The sequence below is a fragment of the Physeter macrocephalus genome, chromosome 12, assembly GCF_002837175.3.
Source record: "Physeter macrocephalus isolate SW-GA chromosome 12, ASM283717v5, whole genome shotgun sequence".
NCBI lineage: Eukaryota > Metazoa > Chordata > Mammalia > Artiodactyla > Physeteridae > Physeter > Physeter macrocephalus.
This window is the reverse complement of record NC_041225.1, coordinates 46,342,451-46,369,630: the sequence shown is the minus strand read 5'-3', so window position 1 is coordinate 46,369,630 and position 27,180 is coordinate 46,342,451. Positions and strand designations below refer to the sequence as shown.

The window sequence follows — 27,180 nt, the reverse complement described above, 5'->3', positions numbered from 1 at the left end:
GGCCGCAGCAGAGGGAGGCCCACATACCACAAAAAAAAAAAAAAAAAAAAAAAAAAAAAGAAAACCCATTATAAGATATTATGTACAAATGCACTTAATGTCCCTTGGAATTATTTATATTTCATGTTTTTATAATTTCTCATGTAATTTCTGGTAGCTGTACTTTTGAAGAATATTGGAGTTTTGCAAGCTGAACCAAGATGGTAAGGTGGAAAGACCAAACAGTGTTCCTTTCCTTGGAGTTCAGGAGGCATTAAGTTGATGGATCAAAGAAGACATAATAATGGTATTTAGAAAGTAATGAAAACTAAATTATAACAACAACAACAAAAAGTACAAGTACACCTCAGAGATATTGCTGGTTCAGTTCCAGACCAGCACAAAAAAGCGAATATCGCAATAAAGTGAGTCACATGAATTTTTTGGTTTCCCAGTGTATAAGTCATGTTTATACTATACTGTAGTCTAAGAATGTGCAATAGCATTACAAAAAAAACAATGTACCTACCTTATTTAAAAAATACTTTATTGCTAAAAAATGCTAACCATCATCTGAGCCTTCAGCAAGTCATAATCATTTAGCTGGTGGAGTGTCTTGTCTCGATGTTGACGGCTGCTGACTGATCAGGGTAAGGTGTCTGTGGCAATTTCTTACAATAGGACAGTGAAGTTTGCCACATCAATTGACTCTTCCTTTCATGAACGATTCCTCTGTGTACTGTGCGATGCTGTTTGATAGCATTTTACCCACAGTAGAACTTCTTTCAAAATCTGAGTCAATCCTTTCAAACCCTGCTGCTGCTTTATCAACTAAGTTTATATAATGCTCTAAATCCTTTGTTATCATTTCAACAATCTTCACAGCATCTTCACCAGGAGTAGATTCCATCTCAAGAAACCACTTTCTTTGCTCATCCCTAAGAAGCAGCTCCTTATCTGTTCAAGTTTTGTCATGAGACTACAGCACTTCAGTCACACCTTCAGGCTCCATTTCTAGCTCTCTTGCTATTTCTACCACATCTGCAGGTACTTCCTCCACCGAAGTTGTGAACTCCTCAGAGTCATCCATGAGGGTTGGAATCAACTTCTTCCAAGCTCCTGTTAATGTTAATATTTTGACCTCTTCCCATGAATCACAAATGTTCTTAATAGCATCTAGAATGGTGAATCCTTTCCAGAAGGTTTGCAATTAACTTTGCCCAAATCCATCAGAGGAATCACTCTGTGGCACGTTTAGCCTTATGGAATGTATTTCTAAAATAATAAGATATGAAAGTTGAAAATTACTCCTTGATTCATGGGCCGCAAAATGGAGGTTGTGTTAGCAGGCATGTAAACAACATTTATCTCATTGAACATCTCCACTAGAGCTCTTGGGTGACCAGGTACATTGTCAATGAACAGTAATATTTTGAAAGGATTTTTTTTTTTTTTTTCCTGAGCAGTAGGTCTCAACAATGAGCTTAAAATATTCAGAAAACCATGTTGTAAGCAGAAGTGCTGTCATCCAGGTTTTGTTCTTCCATTTACAGAGCACAAGCAGAACAGATTTAGCCTAATTCTTAAGGGCCCTAGGATTTTCAGAATGGTAAATGAGCACTGGCTTTGTGAAAGTTGAAATTACTCCTTGATTCATGGGCCGCAAGACGGAGGTTGTGTTAGCAGGCATGTAAACAACATTTATCTCATTGAACATCTCCACTAGAGCTCTTGGGTGACCAGGTACATTGTCAATGAACAGTAATATTTTGAAAGGATTTTTTTTTTTTTTTTCCTGAGCAGTAGGTCTCAACAATGAGCTTAAAATATTCAGAAAACCATGTTGTAAGCAGAAGTGCTGTCATCCAGGTTTTGTTCTTCCATTTACAGAGCACAGGCAGAACAGATTTAGCCTAATTCTTAAGGGCCCTAGGATTTTCAGAATGGTAAATGAGCACTGGCTTCAACTTTAAGTTGCCAGCTGCATTAGCCCCTAACAAGAGAGTCGGCCTGTCCTTTGAAGCCAGGCATTGACTTCTCCTCTTGAGCTATGCAAGTCCTAGATAGTATCTTCTAATAGGAGGCTGTTTTGTCTGCATTTGACAACCTTTTGTTTAGTGGAGCCACCTTCATTAATGATTTTAGCTAGACCTTCTGGATAACTTGCTGCAGCTTCTACATAAGCACTTGCTGCTTCACCTTGCACTCTGATGTTATGGAGATGGCTTCTTTCCTTAAACCTCATGAACCAACCTCTGCTGGCTTCAAACATTCCTTCTGCAGCTTTCTCACCTCTCTCAGCCTTCACAGAATTGAAAAGAGTTAGCGCCTTGCTCTGGATTAGGCTTTGGTTTAAGGGAATATCGTAACTGGTTTGATCTTCCATCCAGACCACTAAAACTTTCTCCATATCAGCAATAAGACTGTTTTCTTTCTTACCATTCATGTGTTCACTGGAGTGAACTTTTAATTTCCTTCAAGAACTTTTCCTTTGCATTCACAGCTTGGGTAACTGACGCAAGAGGACCAGCTTTCCACCTGTCTCTGCTTTTGACATGCCTTCCTCACTAAGCTTAATCATTTCTAGCTTTTGATTTAAACTGAGAGATGTGTGACTCTTTCATTCACTTGAACGCTCGGAGGCCACCGTAGGGTTATTAATTGGCCTAATATCAATATTGTTGTGTCTCAGGAAATAGGGAGGCCCGAGGAGAGGGAGAGAGATGGGGGAACAGCCAGTCAGTGGAGCAATCTCAACACACAAAACATTAAGTTTGAAGTCCTATATGCGAGCCATTCACGGTGCCCCAGAACAATTACAATAGTAACATCAAAGATCACTGATCACAGATCACTATAACAAATACAATAATAATGAAAAAGTTTGAAATATTGCAAGAATTACCAAAATGTGACACAGAGACATGAAGTGAGCAAATGCTGTTGAAAAAATGGCGCCGATAGACTTTCTCAATGCAGGGTTGACACAAACCTTCCATTTGTGAAAAACGTACCTGTGAAGCACCATAAAGTGAGGTACACCTGTACCAAAGAACTGCTTATAATTTTTATCAAGACAGCCTAAAGGACTTGGGAGTTGAGTTTCTTTAAGATTTTTGGCAGAGTACAGTTGACCCTCGAACAACCGGCTTGAACTGTGTGTATAGCCAGATTTTTTTTCACTAAATACACACTATAGTGCTACAAGACCCATGGTGGGTTGAATCCACGGATGTGGAACCGTGGATATGAAGGGCGACTGTAAAGTTCTTCGTGAATTTTTGACTGTGTAGGGGTTGGCACCCCCCAACCCCTGCATTATTCAAGGGTCAACTACACTTCTTTGAAAACAGGTAACTGAAAATTTAGATTTGTTATTTCTCACTTGAAAATGAAGACTTCTAATTTAGGGCCCAGCCGCTCCGCGGCATGTGGGAGCCTCCCAGACCGGGGCGCGAACCCGGTTCCCCTGCATCGGCAGGCGGACGCGCAACCGCTGCGCCACCAGGGAAGCCCGCAAGACTTCTAATTTAGAAAAAAAAAAATCAATAGTATTGCTACCACAGTCCATGGATTATAACATTTTAAACCAGTGGTAAAAATCCAGATGTAAAATATAATATGTAAAAGGCACTCAAAAACTGTTGCACAAGTTAGTTTCTGCAATATTATGGAAGAACTGCATTAGAAAACATTTTTGACCACAGAGGAAAAGCCAGTATCTAATATGTGACGTGTCTGGGAAACAAACTAAGAACAAAACAAAACACCTCCAAACAAAAAAAATCCAAACTCCAAACAAAACCCCCAAGTTTCATTTAGAAAACAAGTCAACCATATACATACAAAGATAATTTATATCTGCCTTCTGCAGCTATACAAGAAATGCCCCAAGTCAAGCTAGTATTATAAAAATTGTGAAGAAAGTAAAGAAAGATAGATGGAGATTATTTAAAATGTTCATATGAAAATTTTAAGACCACAATCAGTTGTCATAAGAACTTCACACAATTCCAAGAAATCTTCCTTTATGATTTTTGTTGTATGTTCCTTAAAGATCATACAACAAAAGCGTAACGCATCACTATGTGGATACTACTAACAAGTGGTTAAACTTATATCCAATGAGGCAAATTTTGACTTAGTATAACTATGGAAGAAATATATTGGAGTCATCTCAGACCCGTTTCGGGATACCCAGTCCACTGTCAGCACACATTTATTGCGTTACTATATTCCAGGCTTCGTTTTGAGGTTCTGAGGACATCCAGACCCTGTCCTCACTGAGCTTACAGTCAACTGTTAACACTGTATGCTCACTGTCAAAATGGAGGAAGATCCAGCCACTTAACTAGGAGATAACTATCCTGAGCAGAACTCACGTAATTCAAGAACTGATATCCATTGGACAGTGTCATGTGATACAATGTGTCAGGAGTTAACACTTTGTATTATCACAGCTGACAGACTGTATAACCAGGTATGGTGCCACTTAAAAACTGATGTGCTCATCTGTGCCAAGTATGCCTTCCCAGGGTCAGGAATAACCCTATCCCCTTTCTCTCAAAGGGTAATTTCTCCGAATTTCTACAGTATTTTGCCACATTCACACTACTTCATAGCTCCTGCTTTTACTGATAAATTGCTTGTTCCCCACCCTGGTGGCACATTAAAATCTGTGGGAGGAATTTATTTCAAAAAATATTGATGCCTGGGCCCTATCCCTGGAAGTCTGGTTTAATTGATTCTAACTGGCAGCCAGTGTTGAGACCTTCTTCTTTCTCATTTCCACAACATTTTGTGCTAGCTGGAGTCAACTGTATGGCTCCACTTTCATTTTTACACTATTAGTTCCTTTGCTGCAGAAAGAACTCTCTTTCATGCTAGAATCCTCACAGTTTTTTTCCCCTCTGAACACTCATTTAAAATCTTAAGGGGTGGCCAACAGAAAAATGGACAAAGGACACATGCGTGGGCAATTCTCGAAAGAAGAAATACAAACCAACAAACATCTGAGAAAAATATCTCACTAGTAGTAAAACAGGAGATAACATTTATCACCTTTCAAACCGGCAGTGTGTTGGTTAGTTTTCTAGGAAATAGGCGTTTCTCACATTGCTAGTGGGAGTGTAGTTTAGAACACTTTTTTATGAAGGCAAATTGGCAATATATTACAAAAATTTTTAAAAATGTCATTTCCCTTGATATAGAAATTCTACCTCTACGAATTTCCCGAAGGAAAAAGACACAGTCCAAAAGGTAAGTGTTCAAAGAAGTTCGTCATAGCAAATGGAATCAACTTACAGGTATACATTTAGGACACTGAACTACTTATCTCCAAGTAATACAGTGGTGACAACAATGCTGTGGCTGAGTGTGGTGGCAGGGGAGGAGGTAGGAGGTTGCTGAGCTCCTCTTCTGCACAGTCGTCCCCCCGCCCCCAAAAACCATATACTTAGAACACGTATGCATGCGCATGGGGGTGCATAATTGCATAAGAGGACATAAAAGAGGGATTACTAGCAGGAGCCAAAAATAAGAGACAAAACAAAAAAATCTCACACAATAAACTAGAATAGGAAAAGGAGGGTAAGATGAAGAGTAGGTAGTTTAAAAAGAAATGCAAGATATGGAAAGGAAAAGTGGTACAACTGCTGTGGAAAATAATATGGTGGTTCCTCAAAAAATGAGAATTACCATATGATCCAGCAATTCCACTTCTGGGTATATATATGCAAAAGAACTGAAAACAAGGACTTGAACGGATATTTGTACACCCATGTTTTATAGCAGTATTATTTACAACAGAGCAAAGGTGGAAGCAACCCAGTGTCCATCGATGGGTGAATGGATAAACAAAACGTGGTACCTACACACAGTGGAATGTTATTCAGCCTTAAAAAGGAAGGAAATTCTGACACATGCTACGACATAGATAAACCTTGAAGTATTATGCTAAGTGAAATAGGTCAGTCACAAAAGGACAAATACTGTATGATTCCACTCACATGAGGTAGCTAGAGAAGTCAAATTCATAGAGAAAAAGTAGAATGGTGGTTGCCAGGGGCAAGGGGGAGGGGGGACAGGGAGTTATTGTTTAAATGGGTACAGAGTTTCAGTTTGGGAAGATGAAAAATTTAAAATTATGGTCCTTTTGAGTTAGCGGTTCTCAACCCTGATGCATATTAAATTTAGAAAGTGATCCAAAAAAACCCCAAAGGGGACTCTGTCCAGCTGGAAGAAACTGACCAGGTGGGGTGGGGTCCCTACTTTTAATTTTTATTTATTTTTTAAAATTAATTTTTATTGGAGTATAGTTGCTTTACAATGTTGTGTTAGCTTCTATTGCACAGCAAAATGAATCAGCCATACATATAAATATATCCCCTCCCTTTTGTATTTCCCTCCCATTTAGGACACCACAGTGCATTAAGTAGAGTTCCCTGCACTATACAGTATGTTCCCTGCACGGGGTCCCTACTTTTAAATGTTCCCTGCTGCAGCCAGGGTGGCAAAGACAAGCTGTAGGCAAGAGGAGATAAAAGATTTTGATTTTTCTGTATCTTAAAAAAAAAAAAAAAAGTTCTGTAAATAGATGGTGATGATGGTTGTATAATACCAATGGTTGTATAATACTTGATACCACTGAATTGTACACTAAAAAATAGTTAAAATAATAAAATTTATGTTTAGTGTATTTTACCATAGTAAAAAATTGAAAAAAAACCCTCTAAAGGACAATATTAAGTCCTCTGATACAGATAACTGCATAATTTGCTTTTTCTCCCCCCAAGGAAAATGCTCCCTAGTAGCACTTTTGAATACCTTCTTGTCTCTTGAAAATATATGTCAAACTTCTGAAATGCTACTCTAACCTTCACAATAATATGTTAGTATTTGAGAGTCAAGAGATACAATTTTTTTTTTTTTTTTTTTTTTTTTTGCGGTACGCGGGCCTCTCACCGCTGTGGCCTCTCCCGCCGCGGAGCACAGGCTCTGGCCGCGCAGGCCCAGCGGCCACGGCTCACGGGCCCAGCCGCTCCGCGGCACGTGGGATCCTCCCGGACCGGGGCACGAACCCGCGTCCCCTGCATCGGCAGGCGGACTCTCAACCACTGAGCCACCAGGGAAGCCCAAGAGATACAATTTTAATCCTGGCTCCAACCTTAACGGAATTTGCTGGGGGAAAATCACTTAATTCTTCCCAGCCTTGTTTCCAATGATTAAAATGAACAGTGTGGAACACAAAAATGAACTCAAGGTTCTTTCCTACTCTAAAAGTCTCTAGTTTCACGGTATTTCTTTAAGTTCCCCAAACACACCTTTGCTACATTATAAATATCTTTGTTACATGGGTGGTGGAGTTTGTGTAGTTTCTGTTTTTAGGAATACTGGTATACTTAATATCTTCTTAGTTTCATTATCTCCAATAAATAGTTGTGAATTTCCTGAGCTAAATTTGTCATTAATTTCTCCATTACAATTATAAAAGCAAATCAATATTTTTTCTTAAATCTCAAAACCAATTTTGGACTTCTCCTCCCAAGAGGGGATTTGACTGCCTTTTAATTATTTGATAATACATATTTTGATTTTTAAGGAATATAATCTTTTTCCCCTGCTAAAAAACATGAAGCATAGAATTCCTTTGTTCCACAAAATGAGATTCTTTCCAAGAACTCTAGTTTCCAGGTCTTATCAATTAGGGAAAGCTAACTGTCAGTAACAGGGTTTGCTCATAAAGGATGAGAGCAGATGCTTGACTTATGCCCATTTTTCTTAACAGATGTTTTCAACACTTTTACTCCCTAAGTATTTCTTTAACGTTTAACCTCTTCTTTATCCCCATTACTACTGTCCTAGTTCAGGTCTTCACAAACTCTTGTGAAGACCATTGCTTTACCTTTCAAAATGGGTCTCTTGGTCTTCAAGGAGAATGTCTTTGATGCCTTCAAAACATTGCCTTCTTTTACATCTGCCTTGGGCACTGAGAGAGCTATGTGAAATACAAATCTGACCATGTCATTCCTATACTTTGAACACTTCACTGGCTCCCAGGGCCTACAAAATAAAGCCCAAGCCCCTTAGCATGGCTGATGAGGTCTTTCATGGACACCTTCCATCTGATGATCAGTGTGCAGACCCAGGGGTTGCTGTCCCTGGCACACCCTGGCATACCCACATCCATGACTTCGCTCCGCATGTTCATGCCAACTGGCCAGAATGATGATTCTTCTTCTTCTTCTTTTTTTTTCCTGGATTAGCACCTGCTTATTTTTCAAGACTTGGCTCAGGAGGCATCTTATCCAGGAACCTTCCCCTGTTCTCCCACAGAACCTGCAGGTACTCAGCACACCATACTACAATGATCTATCTTTGTGTCTGCCTTCTTTGGACTATAAGTTCCTCAAGAGCAATGACCATGTTATACTAATTGCAGTATTCCTAGCACTTAGCCCTCTCTCAGTATTTCAGTATTACATACAAGTAATCAAAATACTGGAGCAACGTTCATCACAAAGCTCACTTCACCTTTCTCTCCCTAGAATGCAGACACTAGGGCACAAAGAGCTGGCCAAGTAATGGATTGCTAAGGGGACTGCTTAGTAATACCAAACAATAGGTGCTCTTTCTTTGTCATACGTAATTTACCTTCTAACATATATTTTCTTTGAAGGGACCAAAATTAGCAAATTTCCCATGAATGATTTCATTTGAATTTAGGGAATTCAGTTGACAGAAACATGTTTAATGAAACATTAATTTAAAGATTGATTGGTAACTGATAAGCAACTTTGAAGACCAATTTAAGGAGCAGAAAGAATAATGAAGGATGGTATTATATTCCTCTACTATTGGGAATGCATGATACTTCTTGGACCAACATTCCTCTGGCTTTTACTTTCCTGAAACAGTGACTGCCAAAAAGATTTTTCTGTTCTAACTTTGACAAGTCAAGAAGCTTCTGGTGGAAGGCAGGTTCGAGGGTACGGTAATATGTCAAACACATGTAACCTTTTCTAGGTATAGTATAAAATTTTGGCTTTTTTTTTTTTCAAGTAATCTAGGTCCAACATTTCATCCACTTTGGATCGAAAAGCTTCTAAATTCACTTATGCCACCTTCCAATTAAAATCTTTTGAGAATTAAGCAATCATTTCCTGACTTGCCAAGGATTAAATTTAGATGCTTGGTTGAACATGAGCCTTACCTCTCCAGCCATCACTTTTAATTGGAGCATGTAAAAAGGATAACACAGAGTTTTAGTTGACATCATAGTCTATTGCCATGGAAATGTAAACATGGGTTTGTATTAAGCTTGTCTCAAAGCAAGTTTTAGGGGTACAGAGAGATGGGAGACAGGAGATAAATTATGTAAAATGGATCCTCTCAATGTTGGAGTGCCCTCGGAGCACAGACCTCAGTGATCTCATCCTGCCTCATGGCTTTAAATACCATCTATACACTGATGACTCTCAAATTCATATCTCCAGCCAGATCTCTCCTCTGAACTCCAAATTCATATATCTAACTGTCTTCTTGACCCCTTCAGCTGGATGTCTAACAGGCATCTCAAATCTCACACGTCCAGCCTGAGCTCCTGATACTGCCCTCTCCCTATGCAACTTGCTCTGTCACAATCTTCTACATCTCAGCACACATCAATTTCCCCTTCCACTTGCAGAGGGCATAGAACTTGGGGTAATCCTTGACCTATCTCATACTCCTCAGCAAATCCTGTCAGCTCTACCTTCAAAATATAATCAGAAGATGCCCACTTCTCCCCACTTGCACTGTTTTCAAGCTACCATCATTTCTTGCCTGGATTATTGTAATTAACTCTGATCTGGTCTCCCTGTTTCTGCCCTTGCGGGTCACATTATGTCACTTGTCTGCTCAAACCCGCCACTGGCCTTTCATTTCATCCAGGGTAGGACCCAATGTCCTTTAACCATCAATTGCCCTCCCCTCTCCCTTATTTTCTTCTTCAGCTACACTGGACTCCTTGTAGTTCACTGATAATAAGAGGTGTGCTCCTGCCTCAGGGCCTTTGCATATGCTCTTCTTCTGGTTCTCTGTATGGCTTGCTTCCTTTCTTCCTTTAGGTCTTTACTCAAATCACCTTCTCAGTGAGGCTTTCTGTGGCCAATGATCTAAAATTACTACTTTCATCCCCCTTTCATGCTTTATTCTCCTCAGCATTTATCTAACAGAGTACGTTTAACTGATACTGTCTGTCTCTTCCATTAGAATGTAAGCTCCATGAGGCAAGGATTTTTTTGCTGTGTTTTTCATTGCTGTATCCTCTGCACCTTGGGAAGTCCAGAGGCACATGGTATAAAATCAATAAATATTTGCTGAATGAATAATTTAAAAAATGGGTGACACATGTCATAAGAAATAAAGATTAGTGAAAGCATGATTAACCAAGGTCTATGAGCCTAACGTCTAAAAAGTTTCATCTGTTGTTGGGTTCTCATGGGAATCTGTCTTTGGAGGAACTTTGACTTAATTTTCCACAAGAACAGACTTGATTTCTCTTATCTCTGCAATGTGGAACTTCAGAGATGATTGTTCAAGGAGGAAGAGAATAATGATAAATACAGGTGGGTACTAAATAATGTTCACTGTTTGTCATGTTGGATGAGCTAATGATTTTTAAAAATTATTAGTACATAGAGCTTACTATTCATAGTGGACTGAAATTAGAAATGAAAAAAGTTGCTCATTGATTGAATTAGCAGTGTCTGGCACACAGTAATGTAATATATAAAGTGAGTTGGACTTGGATGCCATCCAAGAGGGCTTAGTTACTGAAGTAGTTTTATTTCTAAAGTGATTTTACACTATAGGCATGGGTGTCCAGGCTGGTTATGGTTAAACTTAGATAGGAAGTAAGGAACAGTAATGACGATACTATCTTTAGACCTGAACATTATAAACCCTTAGTTGTTATTCCTTGCCAGCTTACAAAGTAAACACTTAATGAATGCACAGACTACAAGCCCTTAAATGAACTGTACATGAAAAGGGCAATAAATATGAGCCAGAGTTAGAGGTACAATGATATAATGGAAAGATAAAGGTTGAGAAACCTGGGTTCCCACTAACTGGCTGTATGATTTGGGTTGAGTCATTTAACCTCTCTTAATTACCTCATCTGTAAAATGTGGAGGGTGGACTGATAGGCTTCCGTGATTCTCCAAGCTCTAAGTATTATAAGATTTTTTGACTTTAATCACTGTGGTATGCAGAATTATGCCCCACGCCCAGACCAACCCTGACTCAAAGATGTCCACATCCTAATCCCCGGAACTTGTGAATACGTAATGTCACATGGCAAGGGGGGAATAAAGGCTGCTAATAAGCTACCTTAAAATAACGAGATTATCCTGAATTATCCATTTGGGCCCAATGAAATCACGAGGGTTCTTAAAATGTAGAAGAGGGAGGCAGAATAGTGAGTGTCCAAGTGATGCCATTGCTGGCTTTGAACATGGAGGAAGAGGCCATGACCTAGAATGTGAGCAGCCTCTAGAAGCCAGAAAAGGCAAGAAAAAGATTTCCCTTAGAGCCTCCAGAAAGGAACACAGTCCTACAACTTGATTTTAGCCCAGTGAGACTTGTGTCAGACTTCTGACCTGCAGAATTATAAGTATTAAATTTGTATTGTTTAAGCCATTAAGTTTGTGGTAATTTGTTACAGAAGCAATAGAAAAATAATACAATCATGATATGTACCATAACCAGTGAAGATGGACCCAAGTTTATCACAGAAGCAGGCTTTTAAATAAAAATCCTATACTCAGGTATTTTGTAAAGATCTTCAGAGGCAGAAGTAATCAGAAAAGAAATCATGAAAAGTTTGTTAGCAAAGTCGTGGGAGAGAATCTATAGGGGAATAAAAGTTTTAATAGTGACTCATATGAAGAATAGAAACTTGGGTATCTTATAAAGGAAAGAAAATGGCAAGAGAAGAGAAATTAGAAAGGTTATCCAGGGACTTCCCTGGTGGCGCAGTGGTTAAGAATCTGCCTGCCAATGCAGGGGACACGGGTTTGAGCCCTGGTCCGGGAAGATCCCACATGCCACGGAGCAACTAAGCCCCTGAGCCACAACTACTGAGCCTGCGCTCTAGAGCCCGCGAGCCACAACTAATGAAGCCCACACGCCTAGAGCCCGTGCTCCACAACAAGAGAAGCCACTGCAATGAGAAGCCCGCGCACTGCTACGAAGAGTAGCCCTTGCTCACCCCAACTAGAGAAAGCCTGCACAGCAACAAAGACCCAGTGCAGCCAAAAATAAATAAATAAAATAAATTTATTTAAAAAAAAAAAAAAAGAAAGGTTATCCACAATGTAAGAGTTTCTTCTCTGGACCTCACTTTACACATCTATAAACTGAAGAGATTTAGAGATTATAAATAATCTCTAAAATCCTCTAGCTCTGAAATAAGCTTTTAAATCCTGACAGATGCTAACACGGGCATTTGAGACCCTGCCCTCCCCAAAGTTTGAAGAGTATTCATCTTAGAAAGTACTATAATTATCGTTAATGTGTGATGGTCAAGCTTCACAGAAAGCTCTGACTTAGTTTAACAAGAAGGTGGCTCTGAATTCTAACCCTGGCATTCTTATTCAGGTAGGGTGCATGGGAAAATTATTTAGCTTTCTTTCTCTTCTGTACTTCACGTATAGAATTATGGTAAAATTTTAGCTACATGGATTTTCTAAGGAATGAATTATTTTAGATATCTGAAGGTTTATTCCTTTATGTAACTAAACTTTAAGTATATATATATATATATATATATTTTTTTTTTTTTTTTTTTTTTGTGGTATGCGGGCCTCCCTCTGCTGCGGCCTCTCCCGTTGCGGAGCACAGGCTCCGGACGCGCAGGCCCAGCGGCCATGGCTCACGGGCCCAGCCGCTCCGCGGCACGTGGGATCCTCCCAGACCGGGGCGCGAACCCGGCCCCCCTGCATCGGCAGGCGGACGCGCAACCACTGCGCCACCAGGGAAGCCCCAGAACTTTAGGTATATTTGATGGAACTATTTCTAAAATAAAACACGTGCCCCATTTGTAAATAAAATTTAACGATTATCATAGTTCCTTTTCTTGAAGAGTCATCGCTAGTAACATCAATTACTACAGTGAGCTGTCAGACAGTGATGCTCTAGACAGCAGTCAGCAAACTATGGCCTGCAGGCTGATTTTGTAAGGCATAGTTTTTACATTCTGTACCTGTTAAAAAAATAAAATAAAATAGAATATGTGACTTAGACCAAATGTGGCCCAGAAAGCCTAAAATAATTACTCTCTGGCCCTTTGAAGAAAGGTTGGTTGACTCTAGCTCTAGAGAAAGATGTGTAGGCCTCTTCACCAAATGTCCAGAACTAGATTGGACTTTATGTTCTGTCACTAAAGGAAGCACATCTATCTTGGCACGATGTAGCTCAAATATTTGTGGGAAAAAAAAGGCTCTTGGTGTTTTGTTTTGTTTTGTTTTTGTTTTTTGGCCACACTGGCACACCTGTGGGATCTTAGTTCCCTGATCAAGGACTGAACCTGGGCCCGCATCAGTGGAAGTGCAGAGTCCTAAACACTGGACCGCCAGGGAATTCCCCAGGCTCTTGGCATTTAAAACTCTTTTGTTGATACACTCTCCTCACTTCCAAGTTTCTGGTGATTACTAAACCTGCCCCTTGCAGTCTCTCCCCCTTTCTAATTTCCACCTTTCTAATCTCGGTCTGGAAATGTGATAACCTAGTTTATAACATTTTAAGCAATGTAACATTAAGTTGGTTATGTGAAGGCCCTAAAATTATTTTCTAAGTAAAAGACAGGTGGTTTAGTGTAGGGATTTGGTGACTTATTCTGATTGTCCCAAGGCCTTTTAATTTAATATTTCCAGGTTCTCGGCTATCCTTTGGAAAAGCAAGGTTGCAGGACAGATGAAGTCTTACTGTAGTATGATCATTTTTTATTTTTATAATATAAAAATAGCATTAGATCTAAAATGCCACTCACCAAAAAATTAAACTGAAGCAACCTGAATGGTAGGATTTCTTGGGATATTTATTTTCTTTATAATAAATAAACATTGCTTTTACAATCAAAAAAGCCATTTTCATTAAAAAAAAGATAAATTGGGAAGATCTCTTCATCCAATCTCACTGACCTAACTCAACTATTTTCATCTAGCATATTTTGTTTATTTGATCACTTTTTTTAAATGGTTGTAAATACTGTGTTTACGGGTTTTTATTTTGACTCACACTTGGTTTGCCATAGGTAACCTATGGTTACTCTAATACTGAAAAATAAGCGGTAAAGATGAAATGCGGGAAAGCCAACAATCAATACGGTGAAAGATGACCGCCTAAAATTTTGACCTCTGCTCCACTCATTTTATACACGTTCACACGAATAATACCCAATCTGGATACTATTACAGCTCAAAACACTTTAGTTCATTTAGTCTTCAAAACAACGCTGTGAGGAGGGCACATTCTCGGGGGTAAAATGACGTGGCCAAAGTCACTCGGCTAGCCAGAGGAGAGTTCAGCAGCCTGGTCAAGAAAACAGGAGCAGGTCTATAGAGGCGCTGCTAGTTACACTAGAGCTTTCCCTACACCCCGGCCTTTATGTTCCCTCATCTGACTGTTAACGTTTACAAACTCAAACCCTGCCTCTTCTACCCTACCGAGGCACGCTGCGGGCTGGGAAAACCTGGAGCTCACACCACAAGTCAACACTCTCCATCCCCAAAGCCCCAGTGCCAAGGCCCCAGTGCCAAGGCAGTGAGAAAAGAGAGCGCGGTCCGCCCTTCGCTCCAGCCGCAGACGCTGCGTGAGGGCCCCGGACTAACCTGACCAGGTCGGTCATGCAGGAGCCCACCACCACCACCGCCGCCGCCGCCACCTTCTCCTGCCACTGCCTCCTGGGTTCCCCAGACGCGGCCATTGCGCAAAGTCGGCGCTCTCCCACCTGGAGGTTGCCCTTTAACCTTTGCCCAACCCCGTAACCAGAGACTCCGCTCCCACGCTCCCTAACGACGCGGGCCTTCTGGACGCCCACGCGGGTCGCCCACCTGGATGCCCGAAATAACCCCGCCCACCTACTGCCCCCAGTTCTCCCAGGAATTGTCTCCCTGCACAGCCTCTCGTTACAGAGCCCTCCTAATCGTTCCACGCTCCGCGCAGCTCGCCGCGCACGAGGCAGGCGTGGAGGTAGGAACTTTCAGGCACTGCAGGGACGCCCTTCCGAGCGCCAGGCCTGGCGCGTCCGGGGACGCGCACGCCGCCCGGCTCCTGGGCCGCAGAGGGGGCGGGGCGGGGCGGGACGTCCGGGGACGCGCACGCATCTGGCCCGCAGTGCGCGCGCAGATTGGTGCGTCGGTCGGGGGCGCGCTCGGGTAACCTGTACCCCCACGTAGTCGCCGGTTACCGATCGGACTAAGTTCCAGGTACCTGGACTGGGGCTGGTGCGGGGAGGTTGGATCCCGAGTCGCACAGGTGGCGCTGAGGACCGTGGTTTAAATATGCCCAGGGCTCGCCTTCTCTTCCTATAGAGAAGGCCCCTGTTCCAAAGATGCCCTGCTCATCTCCATCACGCTGGTCCCCTCAAGAACGACCCCCCAAGGCCAGAGGTTGCGCTCTCCACACTTAGCCCGCCCCCTGGTCCCTGAATAAGCTCAGACTCCCTCCTTCCCGCCTGATGAGGGAATCATACAATTTGGGGGAAGGAAGAGCGTCCCCTTTTCGATGTCCCCTTTTAGAGCGGGGTGGTCATTCTCTGGGTTCGAGCCGACTTGTTTTTCTTGAATGTTGCCCCTTGGAGAAATTGCTTCCCCAGTGTAACTCCCCTCGTGCGCTGTATGACGTCGACGTGACGCAGCAGGACGCCACCCCTTTCCGTTCCATGACGTAAGCTGGGCACATGTTTCCGTGTTTGTCATCCCATCTTAATTGCCAGAAACTAGGCGATGCTTTAGACGTCTTTGTATTCCCCAGACTACCCATCAAAGGACCTCATGTGACCCTATCTTGAGGCAGCAGACCCCTGTAAAAATTGTATTTCTGCATTTTCCTTCTGTATGTTATACGTCAAAATCAGGAAATAGAAAATGCACAACTAGCATTCAAGGGAGGCTGGCCACCGTAAAATTTTGACTATCTGGGATCTGTTATTGTGCTTTGATGTGTAAAAGCTACTTCTGGGGGGTGATCTCTCATCCGTGTCCCTGGCTCAGAAGCCAAAGAGCCATCATTTTTGGCTGTTTGGTGACCTCTGATTTTGGAGTCAGGTTTTTTTTTTTCCTCAGAGAAGTCACAACAGCTACGGTTGAAACATTTTAATGCTGCATGAAATCTTGCACTGTCAAAATATAGTATTATGACTGTTCTGGAAACAAAGACAAATTCATTCCTTCAGGTGTCATTCTAAGGTCATGACAGTTGCTGAATTGGATGGGGTGTTGTCACCTGAAGTATAGTTTGGTTTCTGGAGCAGGTTTGTTCCCTTTCGCATTTGCCTAGTGAATCACTCAGGCCAGCTTCAGCAGTAGGCCAACAGTAGTCTAATTTGTTTCTAGTTGTCAAGCAACCATTAGTTTAAATTCATGACTTTTTGTTCATTTTACTAGATGTATGCGTTAAAAGAAACATAAATTCACTTTGATGCTTTTCTCTTTGGTGATTGAAGTTATGTATATTTGAGAAGAGGATGAGTATAGTGGACTTTGAGAGAGATCTGAATTTGAATTCCAGTCCTTCTGCTTGCTAGGTTTGTGAATTTGAACAAGTTACTTAGTCTTGCTGAGCGTTAGTTTTCTTATCTGTGAAATGGGAACAATAATACTAATCAGAGAACAAGGTAGTTATTGGGAAGTAAATGAAATTACAGATAGAGATGGATAATATAGTGCTTGATACTCAGTAGATTTTCAGAATGTGTTGGTTCTGTTTCCCTTTTTCATAGAAATGAGAGGTAAAATAATAATAGGTATTGTGGGGAAATACATGGAAGAATAATTTTGTAATGTAGGTAAGGTCCTTTTGCTTTTTCCAAGATGAGTATTTCTGTTTTGCATATGATCTAGATAAGCATCCTTTCAAGAACTGTGACATCAGTGGGTAGAAATAAAAGTGGAAATGTTGCAGAATAGGAAAAAAATAGACTTCAAAGTGATAATATGGTCTAGTATACTATTCAAAGACAAATTATAAAAGTTATCCATGTCATCTTTAAAATGGGAATTCTAATATATGCCTTACCATCCAGAGTTGTGAAGGTCCACTGCACTAATGTATATGGAAGCTCTTTATAAGTGATAAAGTGTTTTGAAAATGTACATGATTTTAATGACTGAATACAGTGCATTAGATGTTTATTCTTATTTTGTGATGAAATATTGGAATGGTGGAGGAAGATCACCTGTTAAGTGGTCGGAAGAGGAGGTCGTTTTATATTTGCAGAAAGTATGATTTGAGTACTAAAGTATAAAGCTTTTTCTGCTTCAGAGGTACTTCTGGGTGTCATCACTATGTAGGGTCACAGTGTTATTATTTTTTGAAAGGTCACTGCAGTCCTTCCCTTTATTACTACTCTGAAGTGATTAAAACAGATACTAGTTTTCAACGTTTAGCAGGGAGCTGTAAATCCTCATATGGCATAATATATGAAAACTAGAACATCATTTACTTGTAATTGTAACTTCCAGGAAATTAATTTGCTTTTGATGTGGGATTATCCTTTCAGATCGAGGAAGAAAATGATCATTTAAATTGACTTATTCACCTCTGAAAGTGGAGGCTTTCATTTAGAAATCTATTAAGAGGAATTCAGGTACTCCCTCCTCCAGCCCCGTGGGTTTCCAAGTAATTTAGAGATGATTTATTGGTTTTACTTTTGTATTTTCAAGTCTAAGAACTTCTTAGTGCCTTAAAGTCAAAAACTTTTAGATCCATGTTAGTTTGTGTTGCTTACTATCTGGATAGGTGTGTGCTTTCATGATTTAATTGTTAAGTAGATTTTTGCCACATCTCAGGTATGCTATCTTCTACCAAATTTTTTGAGGGCATAATGTCTTCTCTTCATACCTAAATATTTCTCTAGCTTTTGTCCCCTTATTCACATAGTTATTAAAAGATGTTTATTGGGTGCTTAGTGTGTGCCAGGTACTTTTGTTAAACACTAGGGATTCAAGATAGCTCTGCAGGGGACTTCCCTAGTGGCGCAGTGGTTACGAATCCTCCTGCCAATGCAGGTGACATGGGTTCAAGCCCTGATCTAGGAAGATCCCACATGCCGCGGAGCAACTAAGCCCACGCACCACAACTACTGAGCCTGCACTCTAGAGCCCGTGCTCCGCAATAAGCGAAGCCACTGCAATGAGAATCCCGTGCACCGCAACAAAGCGTAGCCCCTTCTCGCCGCACCTGGAGAAAGCCCGTACGCAGCAACCAAGACCCAACACAGCCTAAATAAATAAACAAATTTATAAAAAAAAAAAAAAAAAAGTTCTGCAGGGGAGAGATCACTAAGCAGGTAATTATAGTACACTGTGGAGGGGAAGTAAGAGAGGTATAGCAGAAGTAAATAATTTCTAGTAAGTAACAATTGCAAGTAGGATATGCTTCTTCTAGAATTTTACATAGTTTTATCAATCAAGTTCTTACTCTTTGCGGGGACACAGAGGGAGGGATTCCTAACCCAGTGGTGTGTGTGTTTTGTGTGATGCGGAAGAGGATTGTCGGTGAAGACTTCTTGAGGCTTCAACTAAAGTAGGACCTGCCAGTTGTAAGATAGAGTGGGACAGCTTTTAAGTACAGTGAGGCAACGTAGAAATTGGCTTTGGAAAGGGGGAGGAAATTGGATTTCAGGGGTTGCTGCTGCTCCTGAAAAGTCTGCGTCCTGAGTAGGCGAGCAGTAGGGAGATGGGTTCTTCCAGGGGGTCATTGGAAGAGGCTGCTCTAAGACAGGAAATGAGGTATCATGCAAGAGATACTTCTGTGTGCTGTGCTAGTTTCCAGGAGGCTTGTTATATCTCGTTCCTTTGGATATTCTGATCATCATTCTTTCCTTCTCCTTTCAGTGGTGATTTGCAAGTCAAGTTAAAATGTCTCCGGAAGTGGCCTTGAACCGAATTTCTCCAATGCTCTCCCCATTCATATCTAGCGTGGTCCGCAATGGGAAAGTGGGACTGGATGCTACAAACTGTTTGAGGATAACTGACTTGAAATCAGGGTATGTACCAGAACCAATCCAAGCTTTACCTAACAGCAAACCTTTCTCACCAGGCTTGTAAAAATTGAACACCACAGAAATTCATCAAGTCATGACCTTATCATGTGTTGACTGGTTTTGTCCAGTTCTTGACATTTTATGTTTCAAGTTGTTTTAGCTGTGCTGTGGGCCATCACTTTATGATCAGAATGTTCTTTTTTTTTTTTTTTTAAGGCATAGCTCTTTGTTAACAGTGTGCTGTGTGGTTTTTAGCAAGTGTGTTTTTCATCATTGACTTGTTTTCTTGCTGTGTCTTCTGCAATTCAGTATGCACTGTAAGAGCTGGGATTTGAGATTGTGAATCTGACATTATTTGGTAGTCTCTCCTAATAGGAAAATTATAATAGCTAGCCCAAAATGAGTCATTTTTCACAACTGAGTTGAAACAGTAATATCTCAGGCCAGAAATGTTGCATTAAAATCCCAACTTTTTCCAAGGGGGGAAAGTGGAGGGTGGGGACTGGGATGAATTGGGAGGTTGGGATTGATATATATATATATACTAATATGTATAAAATAGATAACTACTAAGAACCTGCTGTATAGCACGGGGAACTCCATTTCTCTGTACAGTAGAAACTAACACAACATTGTAAAACAACTATACCCCAATTAAAAAAAAAAAACCCAACTTTTTATTTTGAAATACATTTACTTAAAGAAAAGTTACAAAAATGCTACAGAAAATTAGCATCCTTACATGCTGATAAATACTCTGTAAGCCTTATTTGAATTTTGCCAGTTTTCCCAGTAATGTCCTTTTTTGGTCCAGGATCCAATCCAAGATACCAATTGCATTTAGTTGTCATGTCTTCCTAGTCTTCCCAACCTTTTTTAAGGCATAGCTCTTTGTTAACAGTGTGCTGTGTGGTTTTTAGCAAGTGTGTTTTTCATCATTGACTTGTTTTCTTGCTGTGTCTTCTGCAATTCAGTATGCACTGTAAGAGCTGGGATTTGAGATTGTGAATCTGACATTATTTGGTAGTCTCTCCTAATAGGAAAATTATAATAGCTAGCCCAAAATGAGTCATTTTTCACAACTGAGTTGAAACAGTAATATCTCAGGCCAGAAATGTTGCATTAAAATCCCAACTTTTTCCAAGGGGGGAAAGTGGAGGGTGGGGACTGGGATGAATTGGGAGGTTGGGATTGATATATATATATATACTAATATGTATAAAATAGATAACTACTAAGAACCTGCTGTATAGCACGGGGAACTCCATTTCTCTGTACAGTAGAAACTAACACAACATTGTAAAACAACTATACCCCAATTAAAAAAAAAAAACCCAACTTTTTATTTTGAAATACATTTACTTAAAGAAAAGTTACAAAAATGCTACAGAAAATTAGCATCCTTACATGCTGATAAATACTCTGTAAGCCTTATTTGAATTTTGCCAGTTTTCCCAGTAATGTCCTTTTTTGGTCCAGGATCCAATCCAAGATACCAATTGCATTTAGTTGTCATGTCTTCCTAGTCTTCCCAACCTGTGACAGTTCCTGTCTTTCTTTGTCCTTCATGATTTTGAAGCTTTTAAAGGTAGCACTGGTTAGTTACTTCGTAAAATGTTGCTCAGTACAGGTTTGCCTAATGTCTTCCCTTTATTAGAGTGAGAAACACATTATTTTTCCACCCAAGAATACTACAGAACAGATGTTGTACCATTTTCAGTGCATCAAATCAGGGAGTACATGATGTTCATAAGTCTAGTTATTGGTATATTAACTTTGACCACTTGATTAAGATTGTGTGTACCAGGTTTCTCTACTGTAAAGTTAACTGACTTTCCCTTTGTAATTCGTAAGTGTCTTGTGGAGTGACATTTTGCGACTGTGCAGATGTTCTGTTTCTCATCATACTTTTGTCCATTAATTTCAGCATTCATTGATTGTTCTTGCCTGCAATAATTGTTACTGTGTTCTTGTATAAGGGTGATTTTTAATGTCCCTATTTCTCCCACATTTAGTAATTTGAATTCTGTAAAGAAGCACTGTTCCTTCCCACCCCCCCATTATTTATTTATTCTGTTATTTATTTATGTCAGTATGCATTTTTAGGTATTTATTTTATTCTTTTGGTTATAATCCAAATACTATATTCATTTATTTTTTTGGCTCAATTGTTCTAGCCTTTGCCATTGAGAGCCCTGTCAAGCTGGCTTTTGAGCATATCCCCATCATTTTTTGAGCATTTTCTTACTAGAAACATTACATTCTTGATTCTCTTTTAGCTTTTGTTTTTTAAGCTCTTTTGTTTTTGCCTTCTGCAAATCTTGCTGTTTTCAGACTAAGCTGAAGACCTGGATATAAGGTAGTAAGTTAGAGAAGACTAGGTTAGTTGGACATTTTATTGGAACGGTAGGCTGCTTTTTAAAAGATCTGGTATTACCTTCAATTTAATTAATCAGCAGGCCTGGGGTTTCCTTTTGGGGTGATGAAAATGTTCTAAAATTAGTTAGTGGTGATGGTTACACAACTCTGTAAATATACCAAAAATGACGGATTTATGCACCTATAAGGGTGAATTTTATAGCTTGTGAATTATATCTCATTAAAGTTGTCATTAAAAAAACACATCTGTGTACCAGGGATGTTTACTGGCTTGAATGGCTAGGACACGCAAAAAGGTCTTTTTTCTTTAGTTTGTCACAAACATTCTTTTCAGAGGTATTGAAGACATGAGGGGGGACTGATGGCCAGAGGACTGGGGACTGGTTTATGTAAGATGATATAAACATGTAAACCTGAACTTCCTACTCTTTTATTGGTATTCTGAGAGAACAGTTGGATTCATCAATATAAGGTCACTTTACTTCTTTTTTGTAGACTCCCTTTTCGGTGCTTCCCAAATCCTGAATGTTTAGTTGAGTGTTTGAACGCAAATAGTGGATCTGATGATCAATTTGAAATGAATCCACCAAACCTGGCTCCGTCTGGACCAGCTCTGTGAAAAATGTTTGAAACAGTGTTTAATGACGTGTAGTATTTATGGAATTTACTTTCTTTCGATTTAAAAAAAGAATAAAAATACCTTTACCTACATTAACGAAGCTGCTACACATAAAATGATGTGAAAAGCCTTATTAATCTAGAGCATTATTGATGCCTTTTATGTAGTACTTGGCTGAAAGATTCATGAAAGTTCCTTCGAAGCCCATTAACAATTCTTTCCTCAATCCTTCCGTCAACCAAAGTGTGAATTCCTCAAGTTTCTATAGCAAAACAATGGCAGGGTTAGAGAAGAGAATTTTTTTCTTTTGGTGTGTCACTTTTGGCATTTCCCTTTCTTTTAGATCAGCAGCACTCAGTTATGAGAATTGGGATTAACATTTGGAGTTTCTATTAACTCAAATGGCGCATACCCTGTAGGACACAGTGTACACGGAAGGTATAAAATGAGGAGACTGATTTTTAGAGGTCATAAGAACCAGTCTTGTTACTAGATATAGCTACTTGCCCTTGAAGAGATGAGGTACTAGAGTATCTATATTCTAGGTCTGACTCACAGAAGGAATAGATAGGCAAGAATCTATGCAAAGTAAGTTTTGTGTGTTTTTTTTTTTTAATCGCAATTCATCTTTATTTCTCTTATGGCAACTAAATCTTTCTACCTTATCTAAGATTATGTGTGTTTCTAAACTCCGTTGCTAGGCTGTCAGTATTAAGGCCGGGATTCTTGTTTAATTAATTAATTTTTTATACTCTTTTAAAAAAAATTTTTTGATTTGTTTTTGGCTGCGTCGGGTCTTCATTGCTGCACGCGGGCTTTCTCTAGTTGCGGCGATGGGGGGCTACTCTTCGTTGTGGTGCGTGGGCTTCTCATTGTGGTGGCTTCTCTTGTTGCAGAGCACAGGCTCTAGGAACGTGGGCTTCAGTAGTTGTGGCACGCAGGCCCAGTAGTTGTGGCTCCCGGGCTCTAGAGCACAGGCTCAGTAGTTGTGGCGCACAGGCTTAGTTGCTCCGTGGCATGTGGGATCTTCCCAGACCAGGGAGCGAACCTGTGTCCCCTGCATTGGCAGGCGGATTCTTAACTACTGGGCCACGAGGGAAGCCCTGCCCGTCTTTTAAGTGGATTGTTTGTATATATTTTTATTGATCTTAAAATATCATTTATGTATTTTGGATACTAATCTTTCGGCAGTTACATATATTACAAATATTTGCATTTAGTTTGTGGCTTATGTTCTTAATTTGGTGCTACTGATGTCCAGAAGTTTTAATTTAATGAAGTCAGATTCATCAATATTTTCCTTTTTAGATTTGTGCCCGTGTGTGTGTGTGCGTGTGTGTGTATGTGTGTGTGTATTTGTAAGAGAGAGAAAGGGACCACTTCAGGAAATTCTGTCCTACACAAAAGTAGTATATCTTTCTCTAAGAATTTTAAAGTTTTCCTTTTTTGGTCTTTAAATAGGAATTTATTTTTTCTGTAAAATATATTGTGAGATAGGAGTATAGTTTTTTCCCCCAATGGATAATTGGTTGTCCCAGCATCATTTATTGAAAAGGTCATCCTTTGCCTGTGGCTCTGCAATGCTACCTCTCTTATTAAGTCAAGTTTACGTCACTCATGGATCTGTTTCTAGGCTTTTCTGTCCTGATCAGTCAGCCTCCTTGTCCTGTGCCACTTGCCACTGTATTAACCATTACAACTTTATAGTATGTCATGATAGCTGGTAGAAAAATTTCTCCTCTTCCATCTTATTCTAATACTTAAAACTTGTCTTGGGCTTCCCGGGTGGCGCAGTGGTTGAGAATCCGCCTGCCGATGCAGGGGACACGGGTTTGTGCCCCGGTCCGGGAGGATCCCACATGCCGCGGAGCGGCTGGGCCTGTGAACCGTGGCCGCTGAGCCTGCGCGTCCGGAGCCTGTGCTCCGCAACGGGAGAGACCACAACAGTGAGAGGCCCACGTACCACAAAAAACAAAACAAAACAAAAAAACTTGTCTTTCTTCACCATATATCCTAAATACTTTTTTATAACCTCATTTATTTTATTATATATATTTTTGGCCATGCCACGTGGCATGTGGGATCTTAGTAACCTGACCAGGGATTGAACCCTGGGCCATGGCAGTGAAAGTGCTGAGTCCTAACCACTGAACCACCAGGGAAGTCTCAATAACTTCATTTAAATGGTTGCCTACTGTTCTATTATGATGTACTGTAATTCATTGAACAAAACCCCCTCTTTTTAACTCATGGAGGAAAGGAAATGAAGGGAAACTGACCTGGTGAGGGGCTAGTTGAGAATTGATGGTTAGAAAAGCTCTCTATGAGGAAATGACATGTAAAGGTGAATCATGAAAGATGAGGATAATTCAACGAAGAGCTGGGGAATTTGCTGTAAAAAGGGAATACCATGTTCAAAGGCAGGAGAAAGCTTCCCATGTTCAAGGATCTGCAAGGCCACTGTGGTTGGACTATAGGGAGGGAGTGTGAGAGGGAAATGAGATTCTAAAGATAGTCAGGGGCCAGATTATACAGAGCCCCGTGGGCCATATTTGGGAGCTTGGATTTTATTCTGGGTGGAATGAGAAGCTATTGAAGGATTTTAAGCAGAGTGACATGATCTTATTTATATTAAAAAAAAATCACTGGTTGTTATATGGAAAATGGCTTGTGCAGGATAAGGTAGACTAGTTAGCTGTCCATTACAGTAGACCAGGTGAGAGATGGTGGAGTCTTGGAATATGGTGGTGGCAATGGAGATGGGAAGAAGTGAATGTATTTATAAACTGTTTAGAAGGTAAAATGATGAGTATGTTAAATTTGGGTTTTGAGAGCGAATCAAGAATGACTTTTTTGTTAGCTTGAGTGAGTGGGTAGGTAGATGGTCATGCCATCTGCTGACATGGGAAGGTGAGAAGATTGATGGAGGAACTGCTTTAATCTGGACTGATTGTTGTCTAGGTCTGCCAGGCAGCTCTCATTGTATCACTGTATCATTCCCTTTGCCTCTTTCCTGTGTTGAATCTCATATCTTACTTTCTTGTTTTACCCTCTAGCTTTGTTGGAGCATGTACTCCAATAGCAACCTAAGAAAAGGAGAAGAGGAGGTTCATTTTTGAGTTCCTGAAAGTCTGAAAATATCTTTATTCTGCTTTAAACTTGGTTGATAATTTGGGCAGGTGCAAAAGTGTAGGTTGCAAATTATCTTCCGTTTGAATTTTGGAGGCCTTGATCTATAAGCTTGGGGACGCCCAACACATATTGTTGTTTTATGGATGCAGTATTTTCTTCTGTAGGGTATTAATTGTAGTTTTGTGTTTTTTTCAGCTGAGGTATAATTGACTAAAGGTTTAAATATTTCTTCTCTACCTTGCATTATCTCTGTTTTGCTCTCTGTCTTTCATGTTGGTGGCTTTCCTTAAACTGATGTTTCTTGGCTGTCCATGTCTATTAAAGGCTGAGGTTCTAAAATGTGAATTGGAAGCTCTTTGAGCATAGGTGGGCTTGTCAACTACTGAGCCTCACTGCATTGTGATCAAGCAGTGTGGTGTTGTGATTTATATTTATCTCATATATATTTGGTCTTCAAGCCACAGTTCTAGGCTCATAGCTCCCCAAACCCTTGAAATTTCCTGAATGACAAGAGCGGTGAAGTAATATTTGGTCTCTCGTCCTCAGTTCCTGAAAATGCTTGAGGGAAGGTGACTTTTGGATCCCACCCAAGGGTGGGAGCTGGTTGTCAGGAGAACAAACCCTGTGCTTGGAGGCTTGGAACTTTCAGTCCCACCCCTTGTCCTTTGGGGAGGGAAGAGGTGCTAGAGGTTGAGTCAGTTACTAATGGCCAGTGATTTAATCAATCATGCCTATATAATGCAGCTGTCATAAAAACTCAGAAGTTCTGGCTGTTGATTCGATCCTTTAATGTCCCTTTATAGTGAGCCAGTAATCTAGTGAGTAAATGGGTTTTCCTGAGTTCTGTGAGCTGTCCTTGCAAATTAGTAGAACCTGAGGAGAGGGTGGTGGGAACCTCTGATTTATAGCCAGTGGGTCTCTGGCATCTGAAGTGGAGGTGGTCTTACGGGACTGAGCCCTTTAACTGTGGAATCTGATTTTATCTCTGGATAGATAGTGTCAGAATTGAGTTGAATTGTCAGAAACCTGTAGGGTGAGAATTGCTGTTGGTATGGGGAAGCCTCCACACGTACATTGGAACTGGGTCCAGGAACTGTTTTTCAGGCAGTAAAAAACCTGGCCTTTTTATTAGGTGATTGTCAGTTTCATTATCTGGAGATCTTTTCTCTGGGGCTATAAAAAGTTAAAGTGCCTATATGGATGTATATATTTCTATGTGTCAGCAAAATTTCAGTTATTAGACCAAAGAGTAGGTAAATTTTAGGGCTTTTGATGTATTTAATATATTGGTTTATTGTATTTATATGTAAGGATATGTAAATATACACATACTTGTTTTCAGAAATGTATTATCAATTTATACTCCCACTAGTAGTATATGAGGATGCTAGTTCCTCTAGTTTTGATAATATCAGTATTATAAATTTTGTAATATTACTTGCTAATTCAATAGATGGAAATGGTATTTGCTCTTTTATTTTGCTTCATTTATTGGCATGTGTTTGCATGTGTGTGTGTGTGTGTGTGTGTGTGTGTGAAAATTACGAATTCATGACATTTGTCCATTTTTTTGGTGGGGTATTTGTCTTTTTCTTATTGATTTGTAAACTTTTCATATATTATGAAGATTAACCTTTTGTCACAGGTATTACAGATGGTTTTTCCCGAAGTTTTCAGTGTCATTCAATTAAATTAATTTATTCAATACGCAGAATATCTTAAATAGCATTCTTTTTTTTTTTTTTTTTTTGTGGTATGCGGGCCTCCCTCTGTTGTGGCCTCTCCCGTTGCGGAGCACAGGCTCCGGACGCGCAGGCTCAGC

General features: G+C 40.2%; 2 protein-coding genes and 1 long non-coding RNA gene across 5 annotated transcripts in view; 1 reads left to right on the top strand and 2 right to left on the bottom strand.

Moving 5' to 3' along the window:
- LOC129392635 (uncharacterized) overlaps nt 1-1,238 on the bottom strand; it is a 10,867-nt gene extending 9,629 nt beyond the window's left edge. The window contains exon 1 of the long non-coding RNA XR_008618871.1: nt 509-1,238. This is a non-coding gene — a long non-coding RNA (uncharacterized lncRNA). The remainder of the gene's footprint in view (nt 1-508) is intronic.
- RBKS (ribokinase) overlaps nt 1-15,049 on the bottom strand; it is a 92,170-nt gene extending 77,121 nt beyond the window's left edge. Inside the window, exon 1 of the mRNA XM_024118824.3 lies at nt 14,853-15,049. Within this exon, the coding sequence (XP_023974592.1) occupies nt 14,853-14,947 (95 nt within the window). The 5' untranslated portion in view covers nt 14,948-15,049. The remainder of the gene's footprint in view (nt 1-14,852) is intronic.
- Nucleotides 15,050-15,347: 298 nt separating this feature from the next.
- Nucleotides 15,348-27,180, top strand: part of BABAM2 (BRISC and BRCA1 A complex member 2) — a 416,595-nt gene continuing 404,762 nt past the window's right edge. For 2 of the 3 annotated variants that reach the window (XM_028496715.2, XM_055089091.1), the window contains exons 1-2: nt 15,348-15,449; nt 19,080-19,231. In XM_028496715.2, the coding sequence (XP_028352516.1) occupies nt 19,104-19,231 (128 nt within the window). In that variant the 5' untranslated portion in view covers nt 15,348-15,449; nt 19,080-19,103. Of the gene's footprint in view, nt 15,450-15,505; nt 15,910-19,079; nt 19,232-27,180 lie in introns of those variants that run through there. The other variant, XM_055089090.1, reaches the window with a different exon arrangement.